Consider the following 20,782-nt stretch of genomic DNA (forward strand, 5'->3'; position numbering starts at 1 on the left):
CCAAGATGGTGCAATTCATATATTAACTTTTCAGGAATTCTGACGATTAAACTGAATCATTAAAACATACCTTTTGGTTTATTTAAAACATTGCTGCAGAGAATACACCCTGGCCAACATGCTGGACCGGATCTCACGATCAGTGAGACCCGGTTTCTCCTGGTGAGCGGGAAGAGCGGGCTAAGCCCGCTCTCCCCGCTCATGAGCGGGCAGGGTGCACTGGGCGGCCAGATTGGCCACCCACACGATGGCCTGCTCCGAGATGGAGCCGGCGGGGTGGTGGTGGGGGGAGCAGGGGCTGCGCAGCCCCCGCAAGCCCCAGTATGCCCTGTGTGACTGCGCAGGGCATACTGGGGAGACCCCCGAGCCGGGAGGCTGCTTTTACGCCTCCGGGCCAGAGGTCTACTCATGAGTAGTTGTGGTGCAAAGGCACGCCGTGGCTACTCATGATCGTGAAAAGCAGATTTGCTGGAGTGTTCACTCTGCAAACCTGCTTTTTACCAGGGGTTCTCGAGCGGGTTACCCGCTCAAGAACCACCGGGCTCGGCTGCGAGCCCGGTGGTTCTTACAGTCACCAAAAATTGGGCTAGCCTCTGCTAGCCCGATTTTTGCTGATCGTGAGAAGCGCCCCGCTGTGTTGGTAATCTGTCAGAGCTGCTGTGCACATGGTAGGCAGCCCTGATGGATTGTACAACAGGGCAGATGCGTAGTGATCTGAAGCAGTGGCCATGAAGTTATTTGGTGCTCCTTCCATAATTTCCAACTGAGGTAGCACTACACAACTGCACAGACACTGGTTTTAGTCATTGTCCAACTACCCTGTTGCATAACACCATCAGGGTTACCTGGTGTATGTACAGCAGCCCTGTTGGGTATCTAACACTGCCAAATATTGGCCACTGACACTAATTTTTTACTTAATACAGAAAATGCTGTCCCAACCCTTCTTTCCTAGTGCCTTGCAAAAATATTGAATACAAAATTTCAAAATCAGCCAGAAAATATCTCAAATTAAAAAATTGTGGAGCTGTCTTTGAATGCAAGCTTTAAAAAGCATCCAGCTTAAACAAGTATATAATCATAAGAGACTTGTAACTCAGAATAAATTATATCAATATGTCATATTTACATGAATTTGTTTATTTTATTTTTAAAGCATAGATTTCCAGAGAATGTTGGCCATCTGATGCTTCTAGCATATGTTCAAATGTAATAAACTATACTTAAATCAACACATATAGCCACATTTTGAAAACCAACATTACAGCTCTGTCTTTCATGCATATGGCATTCCTTGAGTGCATTTTTGAAATGGATTTTTCCTCTATTCTTGTTTTCCAGCTGGAGTAATCATAGTGGGAAATTTGAACAGCTTAAGCCGCACTAGCGCTGCCATGCCTGCTGATTCTTACCAGATTGGGGCGATTGCTGGGATCATTATTCTTGTCCTAGTTGTCCTCTTCCTGTTAGCACTATTCATCATTTATAGACAGAAGCAGAAGGGGAAAGAAACAAATATGCCAGCGGTTACCTATACACCTGCCATGAGGGTCATCAATGCAGATTACTCCATTTCAGGTAGGAACACAGTAGAGTGAACCTTAATCAGTGTCAAGCACAACTCTAGCAAAGTTCCCCTTGACTTTCACATCAATTTGTCTTCTTTTAGCTTTTTCAGGTGCATAAGCTATGCATGTACTTACAGGTGGTTAATGACACTTCATTGTATTAAGAAATTCCATGGTGACAAAAAGGCTTTTGCTGCCTATCAGTTCAGATAATTGCTATCTAAATACCCAGAACACTCCCTATTTCCATCAATTCAGCCTCATTGAAATATTTATACAGCACCACCATCTGTCTGTAAACTACCAACTTTCTCCATAATGCACCTATATTAGCACCTACCTAGTAGGCTCCTTGTCACCATCAGGATGGCAGACAGATAATCACATAAGACTGCTGTTTCTGGTTCTGGATTAGCCTAAACTGGTTTTCCCAGTTTAGCCTTAACTGTGGTTAACATTCATCCTGACCAATTGCTTAACCAGGAGAAGAGAGAAATTTGCAAGGGGCTATAGAGAAAGAGTGTATATTCCCATCGAAGGCTCCCTATGTGCTAACCAGGAATTAATCTGCAGTGTTAAAAAGGAGCCAATGTTACATCTTCTTTTGCTCTTAGAAACAGAGAGTTTGAGGAGGGAAAACAATACTTTTGCTTTTGTCTAAATAAAGCTGAAGGCATTGCTGAAATGTCCACACAGGAATTAAATTACTGAGACTATCAGTAACATTAAAAATGACTGGAGGAGAAAGAGAAGGAGTAGAGCATATAAGCCCCATTCAGGCTTTATTAGTTAAATGTTGTATGCAAGTACTGAATGTAAAGCAGGGACAGAACTCCCGCCCCAGCCCTGTCAGTCATCCTTGTCAGCATGCCACTAATGTTCATCTGAAAAGTGGCATTTATCTGAAGAGGTGCATGCTGCTTCTGTGATGGTGGGTGCTTCCATGATCAGGAGGCTCAGGTGCCTGTTATGGTGGCTGCTTCCACGATTGGGAGGCTTAGGTGCTGAAGCCTCCTGATCACAGAAACGCCTGCCATCATGGATGCGGCATTCACCTCTTCAGACCAATGCCACTGTACTGTAACCATGAACGGCGCACTGACAGATGATTGATGGGGCTGGGGCTGGACTTCTGGCCCCACTATATATGCTGTATTCATGTAGAGTAGCTTACTAATAATATCTGGTCAGGGCTCTAGAAATTCCAGAAGGAGAAGCTCTTGGCCAATTCTTGAGGTCCATGGCATAAGGCCAAAGTTGGGCGATAATTAAGCACTCCTTTTTCATTCCCTTTCTCTTCAGAAACTATTCCTCACAATAATGGTGGAAATGCCAATAGTCACTACTTCTCCAATCCAAGCTATCACACTCTAACACAGTGTTCAAACCCAGCAAATGCCAACAACATGGACAGGATGACATTGGCAAAGGTAACAAAAAGGGAGAGGGTATAATTTTGATACTTTGGATATTTTATATTTGTAAGATATTCTACTTTTATTTGTATTATACAACTATTACCAATCAATTACCATCTTCATAACATGCCACCTATCTTTGAAACAGTCAAACAACAACCAGCTCTTTGTGAATGTTAAGAATGTGGATCCCGGGAAGCGAGGCCCTGTCATGGACTACACAGGAACTCTACCTGCTGACTGGAAGCATGGCGGCTACCTCAATGAGCTCGGTATAGAAATAAAAATAACCAGTTCTGTACAAAATTGTAAATTTTAGGGGGAGAGAGGACAAAAGTCATATCTTGAACTCTCTTTACAAGGTGAAAACAGTGCTCTCCTCAGTGCAAGGTCACTGAGAATTTGACTACAATATACAAATTAACACAAATTCTTAATATGTGCAGTTACATGGGCTCAGGGTGACCACCATGAGCCAATATGTCACTGTGTTAAAATCTTGGTATGAAGTAAAATCTTCAAAAACATGCCAAATTTGCAAGAGATTGCTGTTCCAAATTTTTAATGTTTTTCTCCCGTTTATTGTTTTTGTCCTCTATATTAACAGGGGCATTTGGAATTGACAGAGGTTGTACGGGGAAATCTCTGAAAGGTACGTTTGTATTTTCTCACAAATGTTAAACATATTGGTGCCCAGTCAATTGTCTGGTATAACCAGAGGCGCTCTGGACCTCCAAACCGAAGTCCAGAGCCTCCACAGGGCCTCCAAATCCTCTTTAGTCCGTAAATTGCCTGGCCATACATGATAATGCTTAATTTGCAGGGGAGTGGGGTGAGGGGCCTCCAAAGGCTTTTAGATCCAGGTTCCAAAATCACCTAGGTGCACCTCTGGGTATCTATATAATTATTTCACTAAGCCAGTGTGTGGTGGGTGGAAATGTGGGGCTGGAAATGCGTTAGGATGTGTAGGGATGTGGGGATGCATGGGGATGTTTGGCAGAGCGGAAGCTGATTGGCTGGGCGGCAGAGACAGCAAGCAGACGATTGGCTGATGCGGTGGCGACAAAGAGGCGGGGAGAGGGGAAGCGGGAAAGGATGAGAGAGGTTCCGGGGCTGGATGGTGAACAGCTGCTGGGAGAAGGTGGCGGCAAAGAGGCGGCGGGGGGGAGAAGTGGATTGGCTGGCCGGCGGAGGCTTGCCCATGCAACTGGCAGGCCCAGAGGGGGAGACACGCACAAGGGTGGGAGGGAGGAGCGCACGCCAGGAGGCGGGTAGCTAACCACCACACTGGACAGAATGGGCCCTGGGAGATGGCTGCAAATGGCCTAACATGGAGGAGCCACGTGGGGAATCAAGCGCGGCGGTGAGGGCCGGTGCACTGCCTGCTCGGGAGGAAAAGGAAGCATCACCAAGGGAAGCGAAATGGCTGTAGCGGAAGGCTGCATAGGGAGCCTGATGCTGGGATGGGGGGAGGGGAGGCAGGGGAGGCTGAAAGGCAAACATGGAGACGGACTGAGAGGAGGAGGCAAGACTGAAAACAGCTGGAGAGAGAGAAAAAGACTGAGGGGGGGAGAGAGAGAGAGAGAGAGAGAGAGAGGACTGAGGACAGAGAGAGAGGCCAGGAGGCGGCTCAGGGCTCCAAGGTGGGGAGCAATGAGGCAATGAACTGGGGGAAAGAAAGCAGCTGCATCTACAAAGTGGTGCAGATGCTCTGCGCTGGGTCTGCTAGTAACCTCTTATTATAACATTGCTGAAGTTTAGCAGGTGTAGGCCTGGTCAGTCCCGCAGAGGAAGTCCCAAGTAGGATTGGGTTTGTAAGCATTACACCATAAATCTAAAAATTAAATATATCAAATAAATTTAGACTTATCAAAAGTGTATTTTCTCTTCAGTGATTATGTATTTATTTCATTATCCCTTACTTCTGAACTGTTAGAAAAGAAGGGCACAGATGTCATCCAAAAACCACCCTGAATTACCATTTCTGGGCTCCGATGACATACAAATTTCTGCAGATTCACAGTGGTTTTTGACAGGGAAAAGGTCACCATGTTATTACTTTCCCTGGGCACTCTCCTGTTAAGCTTTCTTGTGAAGGTGGTTCCTGAGTGGCTGGATTTATGTTTCACCATTAAAAAAACAAAAACCTTATATTTGAATGTAGCTCAAAACATGATGTAGTATAAATCTGACCACATGGCCAAATATTTATCTGATCATGTTCAACAGAAAGCATAATTACAAAATCACCAGAAGTAAATCCACTATGTGCTGACTTTTTCCATCAAAAAAAAGATTGTGTAAGATCTTCCTTGTTTCAGTACACATACTTTGGGCATCACACCCAGGGCATACCTAACGCACACGATAGACACTCATGAAAGGAGAACTGTGTATATTATTGTGTTTGTTGGCTTCTTTTATTGTGTACTGTTGTATAAATTAAAATTTGCAGTCTTCAAAATAAAAAGAAACTTGTCAAATAGCAATAAGATTGGGAAGAGAACAAGGACCATTTAATTTTACTGGCTGATCAGTAAGTTGTTCATAAGTACTACTCAAGAGTTACTCTAAAGGACTATTTAATTTCAATAGCACTATTCAGAATAATTTTAAAATATATAGTGTCCATTTTTCAGTACCTTCAAAAATAGTCTGTAATGTGTTTTTTCCCCCAGATCTAGTGAAAACTTCTGAATACAATTTAAGTAACTGTTCCTTAAGTAGTTCTGAAAATCCATATGCTACTATTAAAGACCCACCAGCACTCACACCAAAAAATTCAGAATGTGGATATGTTGAAATGAAGTCACCAGCACGCAGGGATTCAGCGTATGCGGAAATTAGTAATTCTGCTTCAACCAACAAGAACGTCTATGAAGTTGGTAAGTTCTAATTGAGTGTATTGAGTGTTTTACCATGTATATGGTAGAGATATTGGTCATAGTCTCCAGCACTACACCCAGTGGTTGGGTAAGGTGAAGATTGCTTTGATTTCAGCAGTCCATCCACCAACACCGCTACACATACACACAAATACACTCTTGAGAACACCCTCGAGTTTAAAAAAAGGGTTCAAAGAGGCAGCTGAACTGAAAGTAAAACAAGATATACTGTATTTTATGGACTATAAGACGCTACGGTCTATAAGACGCACCTTAATTTTAATCCAGTTTTTCAGAGTTTTAACATATTAAACTGTTAAAACATATAAGACGCACCTGAATTTTGGCAGATATTTTTCGAGGAAAAAAGTGAGTCTTATAGTCCATAAAATACGGTATAACGATAGATAAATGAGTATAGGCAAATAAGTGCTGAAACTTACAGATATCAGAATGTTGTTATTGTTATATTATTTATGCAGTGCTATCCTTGTGCTTGGCACTGCACAAAGAATGAAATGGCAGGTTCCTGCCCCAAGGGGATCACAGTCTAAAAGTAGTCACATGGGAGACAATAGATCAGGCCTGCTCAACTTAGGCCCCCAGCTGTTTTTGGACTACAATTCCCACAATCCCCAGCCACAGTGGCCAGTAGCCATGGATTATGGAGTTGTAGGCCAACAGGAGGGGCAAAGTTGAGCAGGCCTGCAATAGAGGAAGGGAAGAGAAGAAGAAGCCAGGATAGACTGGAATGTGCAGAGTATGCAATTATTTCATGTACATTTATTTAGGCTTGGCTACAGTAGAGTCTAGGGACCAGGAAGGTTGGATCAAAGAGGTGGTGGGTTTTGAGCAGGGATCTGAAGGAAGGGAGAAGGCAGCACAGAAGCATTCTGGGAGGCAGTTCCTGGCATAAAGGGCAGTATGAGAGAAAGGGGGAAAGGAGCAGGACACCTTTGGATAGCTTAGGGTGGTGGAGGTCATTGAATGAAGGTCACTAGCAGGAATGTGTCGTATATATCTGCTCTTATATCCTGACACAGGGAGCAAAGTCATAGAGGTTTGGAAACGAAAAACAAGAAGCTTGGACAGGATCCAGAAATGGAACCCACTGTAGAAATATAAGGAAGGGATGTAAATAATTATGTTCTTGAATTTTCTGACATGTGTCATTTATCACACCTCTGAAAAGAGCCTCTTTCTTAATCTCCGGCTGTTAGAGGTTGTTGATTTTTACCCACAATAGGTAAAACAGCAGAGCACTAAGGAATGAGCACACACTCCAGTTACAGAGTAGGTAGCAGAGGATGGTTTGGATATTGCAGCTATTTAGAGAAAACACATGGAGATCATTGTATGACTAAACACTAAATATTTATTGGTTAAATGCACTTAGATAGGAAAGACCTATCTCTAATCTAAAGGACTACATAATGGATAGGTAAGGAGAGAGAGAGAGAGATGTTTCCATCTGCTCTCTAGGAAGAAGGAAGGATTGTGACTGAGCACAGGAAGTGCTGCAGAGTCAGTTCAGGGGTCATAGAGTAGGGACAGATAGGGAGACCCTTACTCACTGTCTCTACTCCCAATGCAGTTGGTGCAAAAGGTCGATGCACTGGAAGTTCATCTCCAACAGCTTCCCTATTTTTCAGTGGGATAAAAGAAATCAGTAGAAGGAATTATAGTGCAGTAGCACAACAAATTTACAAATTATGGGTCAGGATTCTTGGAAAGTGTTCTAAGATGCAACTTAATTAGGACGTATTTGTGACAGTCACCATATCATAATCAAGTACCCCTTTTCATCATATTGAAGACAGGTCCTGTTATGTAACTATCCTACAGATGTTATCATCTGCTTTGACAAGTTCTTTAGTATTATTTTGAACTATGTGGGCTGAGGGGGCCTTTGTTTTAAAGCACAAGGGAACATAGCAAAACTAATTTGTTCATTTTATTAAACGTTGTGATTCTTTACTAGTTACCAGTATCAGATCACTAATGTGTGTGTTTCTTTTTTAATCACAGAACCTACAGTTAGTGTTGTCCAAGGAACATTTAATAACAATGGACTTTTCAGCCAAGATCTTTATGATCTACCGAAAAACAGCCACATTCCTTGCCATTATGACCTGCTGCCTGTTCGGGATAGCCCTCCGTCTTCAGACAAAGATGATGTCAGTGAAAGGCACCCGATGAATGCTCTGGAACACAGTGGAACTCTTATGGAGAACTGAAGCCTAGTTATCTTCCTTGCTCTATGTTGTCATCTCCGTTCAGTAGAAGTTTGCTGTACAGGAGTATCAAACAATGGTATATACATACATGGCAGATGGATAGATACCAAGAAAAGACCCTACCAGATTTTCCATTGCAATAAATCTTTTTAGAGAAAGAAATGCCAAACATTCATGTTGCAATGTACTGGCTCGAAGGCACAAGCTTGCAGAGCAGTTCTGGGGCCAACTGCAAAAGAGATGGCCATTTTTCCACTAGCTCAACTTGCATAGTTGACATGCAAGCAAGACTGAATGACCTACCAAATATTACCCTTAGCCAAGTCATCTGAATTACTAGGTGCTTTGAAAAGAAACTAATGTTCTATCACCTTTTCCTCAAGTCACTAAATGCCCCTTGCCCAAGGCATATAAGGAGATACAGTCTGCTAGAGCATAATTAACTGCAGCACTAGAGTGATTTGGGAAAGCCAAGATAAGATATTTACTCCATTGCTGGTGATGGAAATATAATACAGGAATTGCAGGGGAAGTCTTGGATGAATATGCCTGAAGAGCTTTGTTGTGAAACCCGCTTTGCCCCCAGTTCTTGCCAAATCATCGGCACAGCTGAGGCTCACAATGAGCAGTTCTGACTACCATTTCTGTTTTACTCAAGTAATAGTTCATAACATATCAGCAATTGTTTCAAAAACATGTAAGTAAAGTGGTTTATTTTTTGTCAAGAAGGACTGAATGAGTATGCAAGAGAAGGACAAATTGTAGTGTATGTTGTACATGTTCAATGCAAGAAAGGTTTAAGTTTTATAAACAAGTAAGTGCTATTGTTGAAATATGGAATAATAGTACAATGTTTGATTATTCACCTGAATAATCAATAGAACAATGTTTAATTATTCGCCTGAAATCAACTGAGCAATCTTTGTGCATACTTGTTAAAAAGGCAACTTTTTCTTTTTATAATTGATTTAGGGAAATATGCTTAAGCTGGTCTTTTGCATTGCTGATAACCTGGCACAATATATCCCACATTTAATTAACTTGTATCTCTGTTTTAAAATAATGTAGCTATGTTTTCTAGTTCTTAGAATAACAGTGCAAAAATATATTTTATGTCCCTTGTATTTTTGTCAATTCCCTCCCTGCAATTTTGTCTGATTTAGGAACAGTGATGAAGAAAAGAAAAAAACATATATAGCTAATGTCAGTTTCCCTACCAGAGATAGGCTAGAATGGTCACTTAAACCGGTATGCAAACCGTTGAAATTAGTAAGGATGAAAACACACTGATTTAATATTAATGCGAGGGATTATTTTATAACGAGAAAAACTATTCAGTAGAAAAGAAATCTGATTATTTCCCATCCTGAGTTTCAACTAATTTCTTTGACTCTAGAAGTGCCATCTCTTTGTTCCAAAGGCATTTTCTTTGTGTTCCAATGAATCAATTTGTAGCTGAATTATTGTTTAGAAGTAAGAATTGTCAAGGAATTTATATCTCATTGTAGAGTTGTTCTGCACAATTCAGCTTTCCACTATAAGATTATTTCTAGCCCTAACAGCAACAGAGAATTCCCTAAACTATGAATTGAGTGTAATTGTTAATGTTCTCTTTAGTTTATGACCTTCCATCTCATTGCCATGTTATATTTAAATCATAAAGTTGATAAGTCATATGTCAGGACTGTTAAGGTTGACATAGTTGAGCATGCTAGCAAAGTATTTCCCTGCTAGCCTCAACCTGTGTACAGATATAGCTTCCTACCTTTATAAACTGAACTCTAATATAAATACCAGTATGAAGGGATTCCAGGAGGCAGAGTTGTTAAATTCAAAGAACTCTTGTGAATGCAAGTGAACAAATGAAATTGAAAAAATCTGCATGTAGTGTTGGAAATGAAACACTTTTCTAGGTATTCAGGAAGACACCCTGAGACTGAAGTACAATTATCTCTACTTTGCTTTATTTGATGCCATTGAAGGTATTTGCCATCAGAAGTCATTGCCATAGCTCAATTTAGCACTTGGCAACCTGTGTCTTTACACATAAAAAGATGCATAATCTGCTTGGGACATGCACACATGAAGAACAAAAATATGGAGTTTCAGAACTTAAGCAGCACCAATATCCTGCTGTGTAATGGGTTTGGAATGGTGTTTAGAAATAATAGCTATACACTCTTTTGTACTGTGTTATACAAACTCACAAATAAAGGCTATCTTTTTTTGAAATTGTGATTACAGTTGTGATTTCCAGCAATTGCATTCCAGAATTGCATGGTGTAGTCGGCCCCTCTACCTATAAAGAATTTTGAACTCCCAAACTTGGATGGGAATAGACAGATCACTCCAATGTATATCACACACAAAAAGAGAATACAGAATGCAGAACTATCCCATATTCCAGGAAAAGGGAATACAGTATAGCATACAATATATGAACTCACCTTATGCTAAATTAGACCATTGTGCAGTGTGGTCTGACAGCTGTGGCTTTTCTTTGACTCCCCAAGCCCAGGTTCTTCATTAAAACAACAAACAAACAAACAAACAGAGATGACAAAGACTGAATCTGATAACATCAGGGAGGCCAGAAAAATGGTAGCAGAGAATTACAACAGATACGAGCAACAGAGGTGTGCACACTCAACATTTTCAGGACCTTCCATTTTCAGGGCTCCTGCTGTATTTATTTCTGCCCATATATGCTTCTCCACTATTCATTTCAGAACCAGTTTTGAGGGTTCTAATTCATTAAATCCCATTCATCTTCATGAAAACAAATCCTTACTCTTACAAGCAGTTTTTGCTGCCTGCTTTTTTCAGAGGTGGTAGGCACTCCATTGTGCAGCTGCCTCCTGGTGGCAGACATTTTTAATAACTATATGGGTTTAAAAAAAACAACAACCCAAAAGACCCCAGATCCATAGTGGAATTCCTGTTTCCACCAACACAGACAGTGGGAAAAACTGCTTGTAAAATTTAAAAAAAAAGAAAAAGAAAATGAATGGGTACAAATTCCAACACAGTGGGAAAAACTGCTTGTAAAATTTTAAAAAATTAAATGAAAATGAATGGGTTCAAATGCAGCTTGGAGAACCCATGTGTAGCTATTTGGTCTCTGGAGCACATTCATTTCAGAATGAATAGGAACCAACCTAAATAGATTTTCAGTTCCCATTAATACTGAAAACAAATGTGCACCCCTTTTGAGCAAAGAAAACCCATACCCTGCTGGACTGGAAGAAGACATGCATGCCTGCAGAATGAACTCTGTGAATAGAGAGGCTGAGTAATATCTAATATTCTTTAGGAGAAGATAGCCCGGCGGGTGGCCAGAACCTAAGGGGTACACTCATGAGTCCTATGGGCCGTAACCCAAAATTTGGCTTTTAAAAAGCCAAATCTGGCAACAGAGCTAAGCCCACTACCTGTGGACAACAGAGTCCTGATCACCACATACCCCATTGATCAAGAATACATCAGAGTAGTTCTGAACTACTAAACTATTTCTACAGATTAATATTCTGGGACAAGCATTTCCTAAAATGGAAACAGCACACTGAGGTTGAAATCTCCTGCTGGGGTTATGCCCTGAGGCCACCTTCTCTTATTTAGTGAAATGTTTGCTTTTTGATGGCAAATGAAACATCAGATTTACGTGCAAATATGAAATGGAACAAAGTCATGAGGAATTCATTGGGAGCTGTGTTTTGGGGCATGGTGTCAAAATATGTGAAAGCAAATCACTCACTCATGTTCCTTTTACCTCCTTTTGCTTTCACTCTTATTAGACAAACATAACATACCAAAATAATTTGAATAATTGACATGTCTGCTATAGACACGAGAGAGAAGTGCTTGTGCCTGGATTTTCTATCCACCATGGATGATGCATCACTTAAAATATTTAAAAGTGTATGCGCAGATGTACAAAATGGCCTTTAAAGCAATATGTGAGCAGCATGTCATCTCAGGGATCCACTTTCTGCTTACCTCTTCAGAGATTCCTCTCCCAGCCCATAGAGAAGGTCTGAGATATTCAAAATGTGAACTCATAACAAAAAAATTATTGGTGAAATATTGATAACTTCTCAATTCTACCACAGTATTACATATACTTTGTATATATACAATACATATTAAGCATTGCATATTACATAACTATGTATACCACTCTGGGCTTTTTGAGGAAGAGCGGGATATAAATGGAAAAATAAATAAAATATTGCCCTTCATGTACATTGCAAAATAATACCGTTTTCAAAAGAAAGATCCATACTGTATGAGTTTCGACTAGGCATGATTATCTTCCTCATTAGAAATGCACTGAATACTGCATGTGATGCATATGATCTTTTGCTTTGGAAGAAGTCTGGTGTATAAGTGACTATCTCAGTAACAGTCCTTGGCTGACGTCCATACTAGCACTGCGCTGGTGCATCAGTGCCTCATAGCCAAACTAACACCGTGCTGTTGCATGGGACGGGGGTTGGGGGTGATTTTCAATGATCACCCCTTTCCTCTGAAGCTCACTGTACTACCTGAAAATATGTCCCTGAGGTCTGCCCAGTGCTAGTCTGGATGTCAGCCACAGTCGCTTCTATTTCCACATTTATTAGGTCACCACCCTAATTTTTTTGTTGGCTGTTTACACTTGTCAACATCCAGAGCAACATCCAGTGCAGAGTTAGCCCTGTTGTGCCCGTACAAGAGGATATCATAGCTGTGCTAAAGATGGGGATTTGCATAAGAGCACTATAGCACTCTTGCTCAAAGTTCCCATGAAAAGAAATACGGTTGCTGCAGTTGCACAACTGCAGGCTTGTGGTTGGACAGCACATCTGTAATGGAGACTCCAGACTTAGCACAATAAGCTAGCACAACAGCTTTGTACTAGTGCAGTGTCCTCCCGCATGTGGTTCATTGCTCTGAATGGCGACCACTGTTTTTAAGATATTAAGGAACACTACAATATTTCATCTGGATACAGAAGAATGATCCCACAAACATTCAGGTGTGAATAAAAGCAATAATCTCTATGCTGCTCACTGCTTGCAGTTGACCAGGAGGAGAATTTGGGGTCATGATGTTCAATAAAACTTCAACCCAGGGTGTGGCAGTTGTGAAGGACTGTTAGGAAGGAGATTGACTAGGAATATTAGGAAGGAGATTGAAACCCAAATCACTGTATCATATTAATTAATTTAATCTAATCTATTTTATTTTTATACCACCTCACCCAGAAGGCTGTAGGTGGTTCACAAATATACAAAGGTGGCCAGATTTGAGATACTAAAGACAATTCTGATCACCCCATTTAAAAAAGGATATCATAATGCTGGAAAGGAGAGAGAAGAGGGCAACCAAAATGACCAGGGGGTGGTACGCCTTTCTTATGGAAAGAGTGCAATGTTTTGGGCTTTTTAGTTCATGAAAAAAGCAACCAGGGAAGGACATTATAGAGGTCTTTAAACCTGTTCCCCCCACCCTTCCATCACACTAGAACTCAGGTAATCTAATGAAATTGGCTGACATCCTATCAATGTGTGCATGCTTTGAAAGACTATTGGAGAGAGCCTCCACAACGTGCTTCTGATTTTGAAGAGCCCTTCTGGAGCATGGGGAATGCTTGGAACTCTAATGGCTCTTGCTCAACAGTGTGCATGGAGGGGGAATGGGGGAGTTGCATGAGGGCTCCCAGTACACCCCTGCAATTCATCAAAGCATGCACACTTCATTAGTCAGGATGTCAGCCACTGATTGGCAAGAGATTCAGGAGAGAGAAAAGGCAGCACTTTCCCACACAGCACATAATAAATGTATGGCTTTTGCTGCCATGACCATAAGTTATGCTTTTGGCTATGCTACTACCATAGATGGCTTTGCAAGAGGATTAGAAAAATCCATGGAGGAGAGGTCTACTATACCCCCAGGCTCAGATGTGGTATACCTCTGAATACCCACTGCTGAGAAACAAGAACAGCAGAGGGGCATTCATTTACATCTCCTGTTTGTGGGCTTCCTAGGGGCATCTGGCTGGCCACTATAGATGCTGGACTAGATGGACTTTTGGCCTGATCCAGCAGAGCTTAAGTTCTCTTTTTCTCCAGCTGGTTTCTAAGAGTCAACTTACACATTGCATTAAACAAGTAGTTTTGCCCTTGCATGCTTCTTGTTAGAAAATGGTCAATCAATTTTTGCTAAAGATCTGCCACTCCAGATTGAGTAGAGAAAAACAACGGGTTGATTACCTGTATCTGATTTTCTTCTAGTGGTCATCTGTCACTTTACAGCAGTGGGTTTCACGCCTGCATGGAAGCTCGATTGGGAACCTTTCAAAGCTCTTAATAATTCCTGCTGCTTTTTGGCAGGAGCCCCACCCCCTTCATGATGTAGCAGGGCTCCCTCAGTTCGAGTGTCCACCAATCTGAAAGAGACAGCAGCAGGAAGGAAGGGTGGGTGTGTTAATCAACAAATAACCACTAGAAGCACCTCCTACACATGCAACCTGTTGTTCTTTGTTGTGGTCTCTGTTGATCATGAAGATGGGCATATCACATGCTGAATTTCACTTACCTAATGGAGGGAAGGCAATCACTGGAAGATAGATTGCGGCACCAATCAGCCAAAAATAGCATCCTGGTGCACCCTGACATCCAATGCATAATGATGAATGAATGAGGTAGATTGTGATAGGATAAAGGGGGTGGGTGCTTCTGATGTCTGGGAACCTTCACAGATACTTGACAGGCGGAGAAATCAGTCAGGAACAGATGCAATCCAGAGCCGATGTCATCAAGGAGCAGGTGTCAATCAGGTGGCACGGCTGGAACAGGAACTGGTTTGAGCTTGCTCCTTGGGCAGGCTGCTGATATTATCAGGGGCACGGCTAGGCAGTGGGTTTGAGCTTGCTTCTCAAATAGGCAAGGCCTTTCAGGGATCAGACCCTTTCAAGGCTACTTGCTCACTCTGTGTCAGCATGCTTTTGCAGTTAGCTTTTAAGTTCAGTTTATCTGTGTCAACAGGTTTTAAAACTCAAGTCCAATCTGTTAATGTGCCAGCAGGTTCTAAAAAGGCACAACTTAAAATCTTTTTAAAATCTCCCTGATTCTTCTCTCTGTTCTGGCCTCTGCCTGTTTTAGCCATCTAGCTTTCAGTTAGGAGAAGGAGACGGAGAGTGGGGTAGAGTGGGGGGGGGTGATTTTGAGAAGGCAGGAGGCTGATAGTGCTGTAGAAGAGTGGATGTGAATAAGATGCTTCAGTGGCTTTCCTGCCAGCTGATAGGCAAGTGTGATAGTATTCACAATCCACAGTCTAGATAAAGTTTGGGATGATGGACGGGTCCCTAATGTATTTTGTCCATAGGAAATAGACATTTGTCCTTTCAAATCTCTGTCGTGCACTTGACAAAGAAGGCTAATGCTAGAAGAAACTAGCTATCATAATTCTTATCAGTCGGGTTTCAGGCCTTGGCATAGCACAGAGACAGCACTGGTCACTCTGGCAGATGACCTTCTTCGGGACCTTGATGAGGGTAGTCTCCCTCTCCTGGTCCTTTTAGATCTCTCAGTGGCTTTTGACATTATTGATCATGCTATCCTCCTTGACCGCCTGCGTGGGTTGGGTATCGGGGGCATTATCTTACAGTGGTTCCGTTCTTACCTTAGCAGGCGTGTCCAGTCGGTATGCATTGAGGACAGATGCTCTGACCCATGGCCACTTCTTTATGGAGTTCCCCAGGGTTCAGTTCTTGCCCCCGTCCTTTTAAAAATCTATATGAAGCCACTGGGTCAGGTCATCTCCCATTCTGGGGTGAGATTTCATCAATACGCTGATGATCCTTAGGTGTATATTGCCATCCCAGACCATTCTGGGGATGCTGTTTCTGTGCTTACTTGATGCCTGGAAGCTGTTAAGATCTGGATGAATCAAAACAAGCTCAGACTGAATCCCACTAAGACTGAATTACTTTTATTCAGCCCTCGTAACGGCCAACAGCTGGATGTGAACCTTGTTTTAGATGGGGTGGCGCTGCTCTCAAAAGAGCTTGTTTGTGATTTGGGGGTCCTTTTGGACTCGCGCCTCCTGCTTGAACAGCAGGTGGAGGCTGCGGCCAGAAGTGCTTTTGCCCAGCTTCATCTTGTTCGCCAATTACGCCCTTACCTTGATCGGCTGGCATTAATGACAGTGTTATCTCCCACTTATTGTAATGCTCTCTCTCTAGGGTTACCTTTGAGGACGATCGGGAAGCTACAATGGGTCCAGAATGCAGCAGCTCACCTACTCATGAGTGCCAGAAAATATGACAGGGTAACACCTCTCCTGCAGTCTTTGCACTGGTTGCCTATTCGTTTCCGAATTTAATTTAAGGTCCTGGTTTTGACCTTCTAAGCATTGCAGGGCTTGGCGCCTGTCTACCTACAGACCCGCCTCTCCCATCCAGTCCTTCTTAGGAAGAGCAGGAAGCATCAGCGTGCCTCCAGGTGGCAGTGATGTTATAGACAACACAGGTACAGGGGGTGCAAGAAGTTATGCAGGTGCCACTGCAGGCACTGAGTGCTGCTTTTGTTGTGAACTTCTCACTGGTTGGGTCATCTTAGGAGAGTGCTCACCTCAGGATCGGTTTTTCTGTGGGACAGAGCGCAATCTGCTTTTGTAGCACTGTCTACTACGGCTCCATCCATGGTTGCGAGGAGTTTGGTTTTGAACTTGAATCCGAGAGTGAGATCTCGATTTACCCTGAGCTCATGAAGCAAACCTGGATCTTCTGTAAAAGTAGCGGGGAGAACATCCGTAGCTGAAATAGCAGCTCCAGGAAGGCAAGTAACAGTTTTGTGCAAAGATCTATCTATAATAAGTTGATGGGGATCTGGAGCAGATTATATACCTATCCTCCCAGGTCCTATCATGAGAAGAATGATGCCTTGTTTGACCTCTTCCATAGGAGTGAGTGTCTCTTGACCTGTCTCTGTCATCCAGATTGTAGCGATCCACACTGGATCTCAGTCTCCTGAGTGTACTCATAAGAACAAAAGAACAGCCCTACTGGATCAGGCCTAAGGCCTATCTAGTCCAGCATCCTGTTTCACACAGTGGCCCACCAGGAGCCCACAAGCATGAGGTGAGAGTATGCCCTCTCTCTTGTTGTTGCTCTCCTGCAACTGGTATTGAAAGACATCATGCCTCTGAGGCTGGAGGTCGTCTATAGACAGCTAGTAGCCATTGATAGACCTGTCCTCCGTGAATTTATCTAAGCCTCCTTTAAAGTCATCCAAACTAGTGGCCATCACCACATCCCATGGCAAAGAATTTCATAGATTAATTATGCACTGTGTGAAAAAGTACTTCCTCTTGTCAGTCCTAAATTTCCCGACCTTCAGTTTCATGGGATGACCCCTGGCTTTAGTGTTGTGAGAGAGGGAGAAAAATATTTTTGCTAGGAGATCAGCATTTTCACATTTGAGTTCCTTTAGAATTCTTGGTGGATGCCATCTGGCCATGGTGATTTGTTAATTTTTAATTTTTCAAGACATTGTAGAGTATCTTCCAGTGTCACCTCAAATTGTTTCTGAAGGAGGTATTCTTTCCTTTTATAAGGGAAGTTTTTATAACTTAGCTGACTCTGCTTGTTAGCCATGCTGACGTCCTCCTGGACTTTCCTCCTTCTTGGTAAAAATTCCAACTGAACTTTTAGTGTGGTTTTAAATAAGTCCCATGCTTTCTGGAGTGATTTTACACTCCTGGATTTCCCTTTCAGCTTCCTTCCCCCTCCCTTCATTTTTCTTCCTCATTTTTGAGAAACCCCTTCTGAAACCCAAACATCTGTGTTGTACTTCCTTGACAATTCTCCACTCGCATATAAGCTCAATTGGATCACACTATGGTCACTGTTATCCATCTCCAGTGGTTCTGTAACTCTGACATCTCACACCAGATCCTGGGCACCACTCAGGATTAAATCCAAGGTCACCTTCTCTCTGGTTGGTTCCATGACCAACTGTTCTAAGGCACAGTCATTTAGCATGTCTAGAAATGTGACCTCTCTCATTACCTGAATGTGAATTTACCCAGTCTATGTGTGCAACGTGTGTAGTTGAAGTCACACCTTTCCTCCTTTATTGCTGCTCTGTCTCTGACTCCTCTCTGATTTCCTTCTCCAACTCCAGGTTAATCTCATCATTTTGGTCAGGAGGGCATTAGCACGTCCCTAGTAACACATTTCCTTTCAGTTCTCATATTGTCACCCATAATGATTCTTTGGAGGACTCCAGTTCTCCTAGGTTTTCTAGCTTGTTGGAATCTATCCCTTCTTTAATATCTATCTATCTATCTATCTATCTATCTAATACATTTCTATACTGCCCAAAAAGCAAGTTCTCTGGGCGGTTTACAAAACAATTAAAACAGCCAATAAAAGATGAAAACATTTCAACAACTAAAATTAAAAAGTTAAAACTATTAAAACACAATTAAAACAGTATCTAATTAAAAGCCTTGGTGAACAAATGCGTCTTGACTGCCCTTTTAAAAGTTGTAAGAGATGGGGAGGCTCTTATTTCGGCAGGAAATGAGTTCCAAAGCTTCGGGGCAGCAATGAAAGCCTGTCCCCAAGTAGCCACCAGATGAGCTGGTGTCTGTCTCTGACTCCTTTCCGATTTGCTTGAGTTTGAGTTTAAATCTTGGAATAACAATGTCCCACTGGTTCTCACTGTTCCACCAGGTTCTGTTATGCCCACTATGGCTATGTTTTCATTAGTAACCAATGTTGCCAGCTGAGCTTATTCTGCCCACTCCCAGAAGCCTCCCTGGTTGCAACTGCATCTCCAGGCTTGGAGATTGCACTTTTGCTATGATCAGGAGCTGCACCACAATGTGAGCTCCCAGTTTATGTTATACATGGGGACAAGTAGCTTAGTTGGCAGTGGACTGGTCACCCCTAGATTGTAGGGCTACAGGCTCCACAAATTGGAAAGGGGGTTAGATCCACATTCCCTCTTTGTGTGAGGGGACCTGACTAAGCAGACCCCAGGACTAGCTACTGCAAGTGTCTGGCATTCAAGATCATTTCAGCCTTGGAATGAAATAGCCCTTCTTCCTCTTGCAAGAGAGCTAGCACCTGTTGTTAAAGAAGCACTCAGGCCAGGAAGATAAGACAACAGACTCCATTACAATAGGGATGAGTCGGTAGTAACTTTGAAGAGGTGCCCATCAAAACTCTTGATAGAATTATTGGGAAGCCCTTCCCAGCACAGGATATTCTTTAAACACACCTGCACACTCCAATTGTCCTCACAATCAGCCTTGAATGCCATATGCGATTCACACACATTCCTACCCAGGAAGGACTAAGACACAATGCATTCCAAAAAAAATGTCTGCGCTCCCCTATTCAGCAGAGCAGGACCAAAGAAATGTTCCCTCAAGGCACGTTTTGGGGTATAGGTATCCCTAACTCTGTGACCCAGTGTGCTTCCTTGTGTATTAATTACACCCGAGACTCCCACTGCGAAATATCTTAGTGTTCCCTTGTGCCTCTCACTACGGACCCCATCAGACTGCAATAAGAAACTCCAGCAGACCACCTTGGTGTTCCCCTCTTCAGGACAGGTGGTACAGCCTCTTGCCTGGCTTCTGCAGGGCTGAACCTATCCCTTTCTCTTATTTCTGAAATCTTTCCCCTCTGTCTTAAAAGTACCTCTCTAGTCCACCTGGGAATTTACACATAATTTGGAACTTTAAGCTAAATGTGTCTTACAATAGTCTATTTTTAAATATATGTGCATTGCTTTTACATTAGGATCACCTAGTAAATTATATTTCTTTCAATAAACTCCTTTTTGTTAATTAAAACCTCTCTCAAGGCAATTTTCTTGAGTTCATACGCTTGCACAAATGAAGGCTGATTTGAACTGTCTCCCCTTTTGAACTAAATTCCCCACATTCGCTCAAACTGGGGGTGCTGACCAAACACCCTCGAGGCAGTTTCATCAACACCAAGCACTCCACCCATCTTGGCTCGGAGGCCTATGGCATTGGTATATAGACAGCTATACACTGAGTCTTTTACCTGGTGTTGGCGTGTGTTATCTCCCTTACCATCACTTGACCTTTTTGACCAACTGTCATGTGTTTCCTTGCATTACTCCTGGTTCTACTCTGTCCCCTTCAGGTTTATCCAAAACGTTTGTGGCCTCTGCCAGTCCTCCCACAGAAGCGGTTGTGGCTGTGACCTTGGCTGAAGGCAGTCCCTGGAATGTTTGAACATAACATAAGAATAACTTTCCTGGAGCAGGTCCAGGGCCTATCTAGTCCAGCATCCTGCTTCACACACTGGCCCACCAGATGCCTTCAGGAAGCCACAGGCAAGAGCTGAGGGCATGCCCTCTGTTGCTGCTGCTCCCCGAAACTGGTATTTATAGGCATATTGACTCTCAGGCTGGAGGTGGCCTATAGCCATAGTAGTCATTGATAGACTTGTCCTCTATAAATTTAATTTTTGGTTTATTTTAAAATTCAAAACCCGATTTCAGGGTTTTTAATCACTGTAATTGTTTAATTGTTGTTTTAAACTGTTTTTTAATGGTTAATGGTTATATTGTTTTTTGTAATTTGTTTTAGCTCTTTACTGTTTTAGTGGTGTGTTTTATTTGTAAACCTCCCTGAGCCATTTT

General features: G+C 42.4%; 1 protein-coding gene and 1 long non-coding RNA gene across 5 annotated transcripts in view; one reads left to right on the plus strand and one right to left on the minus strand.

Moving 5' to 3' along the window:
- The window catches only part of MEGF10 (multiple EGF like domains 10), a 195,673-nt gene extending 185,333 nt beyond the window's left edge, over window positions 1–10,340 (plus strand). For all 3 annotated transcript variants that reach the window (XM_053300099.1, XM_053300098.1, XM_053300100.1), the window contains 6 exons: window positions 1,342–1,578; window positions 2,871–2,998; window positions 3,135–3,258; window positions 3,594–3,638; window positions 5,665–5,871; window positions 7,900–10,340. In XM_053300099.1, coding sequence (XP_053156074.1) covers window positions 1,342–1,578; window positions 2,871–2,998; window positions 3,135–3,258; window positions 3,594–3,638; window positions 5,665–5,871; window positions 7,900–8,108 — 950 coding nt within the window. In that variant the 3' untranslated portion in view covers window positions 8,109–10,340. The remainder of the gene's footprint in view (window positions 1–1,341; window positions 1,579–2,870; window positions 2,999–3,134; window positions 3,259–3,593; window positions 3,639–5,664; window positions 5,872–7,899) is intronic.
- LOC128346620 (uncharacterized) lies at window positions 1,340–20,309 on the minus strand. Of its 2 annotated transcripts, XR_008317089.1 has the most exons (4): window positions 20,208–20,309; window positions 14,363–14,538; window positions 10,556–10,629; window positions 1,340–1,472 (listed from the first exon to the last, which is right to left on the minus strand). It is a non-coding gene; the product is annotated as an uncharacterized LOC128346620 (long non-coding RNA). The 2 variants fall into 2 exon arrangements; XR_008317090.1 differs by lacking the exons at window positions 1,340–1,472; window positions 20,208–20,309 and adding an exon at window positions 8,029–8,161 and having other exon boundaries at window positions 14,363–15,640.
- Between the last annotated feature and the right edge of the window lie 473 nt (window positions 20,310–20,782).

Source organism: Hemicordylus capensis, chromosome 2, assembly GCF_027244095.1.
Source record: "Hemicordylus capensis ecotype Gifberg chromosome 2, rHemCap1.1.pri, whole genome shotgun sequence".
NCBI classification, from domain to species: Eukaryota; Metazoa; Chordata; class Lepidosauria; order Squamata; family Cordylidae; genus Hemicordylus; species Hemicordylus capensis.